This window comes from Octopus bimaculoides, chromosome 11 (genome assembly GCF_001194135.2).
Source record: "Octopus bimaculoides isolate UCB-OBI-ISO-001 chromosome 11, ASM119413v2, whole genome shotgun sequence".
Lineage (NCBI taxonomy): Eukaryota > Metazoa > Mollusca > Cephalopoda > Octopoda > Octopodidae > Octopus > Octopus bimaculoides.
In genome coordinates this window covers 16,362,416-16,367,197 of record NC_068991.1, presented here as the reverse complement: position 1 = coordinate 16,367,197, position 4,782 = coordinate 16,362,416, and the positions used below count along the sequence as shown (strand labels likewise).

The 4,782-nt window shown below is 36.7% G+C and overlaps 1 protein-coding gene across 4 annotated transcripts in view; it reads right to left on the bottom strand.

Annotated features, from left to right (window-relative positions):
- The window catches only part of LOC106869725 (lipase maturation factor 2), a 78,719-nt gene that overhangs the window by 20,532 nt on the left and 53,405 nt on the right, over positions 1-4,782 (bottom strand). The window contains exon 12 of one of the 4 annotated variants that reach the window (XM_014915575.2): positions 1,063-1,178. The exons of the other annotated variants lie outside the window; for them this stretch is intronic. Within the exon in view, the coding sequence (XP_014771061.1) occupies positions 1,063-1,178 (116 nt within the window). The remainder of the gene's footprint in view (positions 1-1,062; positions 1,179-4,782) is intronic. 4 annotated transcript variants of the gene reach the window in all.

Below are 4,782 nucleotides of genomic sequence, written 5' to 3'. Positions count from 1 at the left end.
ATTCGGTAGCCATGATAAAACTCCGAGTTTCGGATGCCGGGGCAGAAACCCACGCTGCTATCTCTTCAGTTATCTGGCCATTGAAAGTTCCTATGAAAATGACCGTTAAACAAAGGGCCAGTTAACTGAAGAGATGGCGGCGTGGGTTTCTGCCCCGGCATCCGAAACTCGGAGTTTTATCATGGCTACCGAATAATTGTCACATATTTTTACAGATAAATTCCTCTATTTACATAATATCGAGGTCTCTTTCTTTCTTTTGTTGTCTTTTCTATCAATTTATTATTTATATATATATATATATTATATGTATATCACATGTGATCACGTGACTGACCAGGCTATCACATGTTACACATAACTGGTCACAATTCGCTGTTGCATCAATTTAGTCTTCAAATGATGCCAGCCCGCTGGCTAGACGAGCAGGCCAACCACATGTGAAGGCACGTGGCCTAGTGGTTAGGCTATTGCATTCATAATCGGTAGTTCATGGGTTTGATTCCCTGACTGGGCAGCATGTTGTGCTCTTGAGCAAAACACTGCATTTCACATCGCTTTAGTGACCCTTCGATCGGGCAGTGGATGTTGACCTGCTCGCCTAGCCACCGGGTTGGAATCATCTGAAGGCTAAAAACAATGCAAAGTACATAGTGATCAGCGATGTATAACATCTGATAGCCTGGTTGGCCACATGATCACATGTGATATATATATATATATATATATATTAAAATACAGAAAACATAAAAACCAAAAATGGGGGAAAAATAAAGTAAAACTATTGAATAAACTACACAAAAATGCAATCCAATGACATTTTATTTTGGAGTGTGTGTACGTGTGTGTGTGTACGTATGTGTGCACACACATGTAAGCACATGTGTCCAATAATTGTTTGAAGAGAAGGGCTTAGGTTTTCACTGAACACAGCAAAACAAACAAAAAAAACACTGGTGATAATTAGTATAAAAATAACTGTTAATTATTATTATTATTATTATTATCATTATAGTTATTATGGTCTACAATCTCTCTCAACTACACTCTACTCTGTTGTACCTTTCCAGGGAGCCGTAAGGAGAAGTGATTCGAAATGGCGCTATTGTGGCATGGATTTCTTTTACTTCAGGCCACAGAGTCGCTGTAGCCTCCTTATGGAGGTAGGAGAGAGGCACCTTGAAAAAAAACAACATTTACAAATTCATGGAGACTCTAATGAGACACAAGATCTTATACTAAGGAAGAAACAAACAATAAAATCACCCTCCAAAAAAAAAAAAATGAATTTGGTTGATATCAGAATCCAAACAGAACTTAGTGGGTGATTTTAGGACCAAAACATTATATTTGTACATATGTGTGTGTGTGTGTGTGTGTATAGAGAAAGAGGCAATTATGATAAACAAATTAGACATATCAAATATATTAAATACATCAAATACGAAATATGTATACCTGCAAAACAAGAGAAAGCAAAAGGTGAAAACATTCAGGTGACAAATTTTTATGCATAAATATGTAGAAATTTACATTAATTTGTCCAATTTACACAGAGTACAAACAACTCCTTTAATTTTCTCTGTTGTTTGTGTAAGTTGTTAATATAAATATCTACATATTTATACATAAAAATTCATCACCAGAAAGTTTCGATCTTTTGCTTTCACCCATTTTGCTTGTATACATATACACATATTTTGTATTTGATATATTTGACGTGTCTAATTTATTTATCCACATAATTGCCTCTATACCCGTTCAACTTTATCCCCCTGATAGCCATTCTTTACTCTGTGGAATCGATCCCCTGTAAAGACATCAGAGTCTAAGTTTGAATCTTTTGAGCACTACTAAGTGTCTTCTATATGAAGAATCGCTGAATCTCATCTGTGAACTATATATATATATATATATATCATGAGAACAATATTAAGAATTACTCAGGGTTTTATGTTTATGTCAATGTGAGAGAGGTTTGAGTAACTGATATCCCATAATGCAACAGTTAAGCATGTTTGATATTCAAACACTCGACAAAATGACACACTCATACAAACACATCCACATATGTGCATGTGTGTGTATATATACATACACACACACATATATATATATATATATATACACATACATGTGTGTGTGTGTACATGAATATATTTATACACACATACACAAACTCAAATATACACAAATGTGTAGGAATGGATAATAGGAAGAGCACCCACAAAATAAATTCTTTCAAATCCTCATAGAGCTCCTTAAAACTAGTCAATAATTTCTGTGGTGGATGTGTGAGGGTTGCAATGAAATGATGAGATAAGCATGCTTTGTTGGATGTGTGTTGCTGATGTACACAAACAATGAAAGACAAATGAGCTGAGAGAAAAAAACTGGGTGTAAAAGAAATCAAATGTAATCTACAGAGAAGACTTGTGCAAATATGTGATGTATATGGGGCTGACAACTGGGGCAAAGTGTAAAGTGATCAAAGTAGAAAGAACTTGTGAAGGTGGGGAGAAAATGAGGAAGACATAGGGGGAAAAAGTGATGGAAGATGATCCCAGGATACTGAAAGTTACAAGGAAGATGATAAAAAAAGAACTGCAACAAGAAAGCAAAACATTGCACTGGAGACAACACCTCCATCAAAGCAAGCATGGAAAAAATATCAACATAAAATGATGATGTGTGTCTGAGGAAGATTTTATGCAATGGATACATTTCCTATTATGCAGGAGTGGCTGTGTGGTAAGTAGCTTGCTTACGAACCACATAGTTCCGGGTTCAGTCCCACTGCGTGGCACCTTGCGTAAGTGACTTCTACTATAGCCTCGGGCTGATTAAAGCCTTGTGAGTGGATTTGGTAGACGGAAACTGAAAGAAGCCCGTCGTATATATATATATATATATATATATATATATATATATATATATATATATGTGTGTGTGTGTGTGTGTGTGTTTGTGTGTCTGTCCCCTCAACATCGCTTGACAACCGATGCTGGTGTGTTTACGTCCCCGTAACACAGCGGTTCGGCAAAAGAGGCCGATAGAATAAGTACTAGGCTTACAAAGAATAAGTACTGGGGTCGATTTGCTCGACTAAAGGCGGTGCTCTAGCATGGCCGCAGTCAAATGACTGAAACAAGTAAAAGAGTAAAGAGTATTATGCAAACCTGAAACATGTATTAAATGACTTCAAAATATCACTATTTAGTTTGATTTCATTATTACAACTAATATGACTCGATACCATTACTAATTAGCCAATCTTGACTCCACTTATGTGGACACTAACAAGGATTTGAGTAATCTGTTATATTTGAACTAAGTTGAAAATTCCGGTACAGAGTACTGCTTCATAGTGTAACATGAAATGCTTGTGTGTGTGTGTGAGACCATATACTTAAACCTCTTCCTCATCTCATAGCATAAAGCTACTTTCCTCTCTACTGTAGTTCCACTCAACTAATGGGGATCTTAGTTATTTAGTTGTGCTGGCTGCATGACAACCTCACAAGTGCTGATGTCATAAAAAAAAGTACCCTGTGCACACTGTGAAGTGGTTAGCAATAGGAAGGGCATAGAGGTGTAGAAACCATACCAAGGCAGACATTGGAGCACAATGCAATCTTGAAATCTGATAGATACTGACAAACCATCCAACCCATGCTAGCATGGGAACACGGGCACTAAGTAACAATGATGATAATATATGTGCGAGTGTGTGTTTGTTCAACAAACATTTCCATGCTAACGTGGCTTGGATAGGAATTGATTTGAAGCAGAATTTTAGAACCAGATGCTCTACCTGTTGTCAACCCTCACCTGTTTACAAGTCAAGGATTTTTTTTTCCAAAGGACTTCAGTATACCCAGGGAATATTTATACATCAAAGAGTATAAATACCATCACCATTTTCCTCAAACAGTGATAAGCAAAATAACAGTATTCACACACACACACACAAATGATGTGCTTCTGACAATTTCTGTCTACCAAGTTCACTCTTAAGAAATTCCTTAGCCCAAGGCTATAGTAGCAGACACCTGTTCAAAGTGCCATACAGTGGAAGACAAAACCACACGGCTCCCTGGAGAGACCTTAAATGAAAATCAAGCCAGTTTTTAAAATCTGTAAGAAGCACAAGAAATAATAATTAAATCAATTCTTTCTAATTTTGGCACAAGGCCAGCAAATTGTGACCAATTTGATCCTGAGAGGATGAAAGACAAAAATGGCCTTGACTTTGGTAGGATTTGAACTAAAAATATAAAGAGCTGGAACAAATACCGTAAAAATATTTTGATCCAGCTATATAACAATTCTGCCAATCCACTTCTCTTATAATTTCTTAAAGAGGCACAAAACTAAAAACTTGTAGACAGGGGAACTGCTGAATATTCTGACCCTGTACCTGACTGGTACTTTATTCTATTGGAATTGGAAGGATGAAGAACAAAAACTGACCTCAGTAAGATTTGAACTCAGAATGAAAAGAGCGAGAACAAATGTCAAGAACAATTTAGCCAGCCACACAGTGACTCTGTCAATTCAAATAACAACAACAACAATAATAATAATAATAATCCTTTCTACTAAAGGCACAAGGCCTGAAATTTAATGACTAGTCGATTACATCGAGCCCAGTGTTCACTGGTACTTATTTTATCAACCCCGAAAGGATGAAAGGCAAAGTCAACCTTGGCAGAATTTGAACTCAGAAAGGCGACAAGCTGACAGAAACGTTAGCACATCAGACGAAATGCTTAGCGGTAT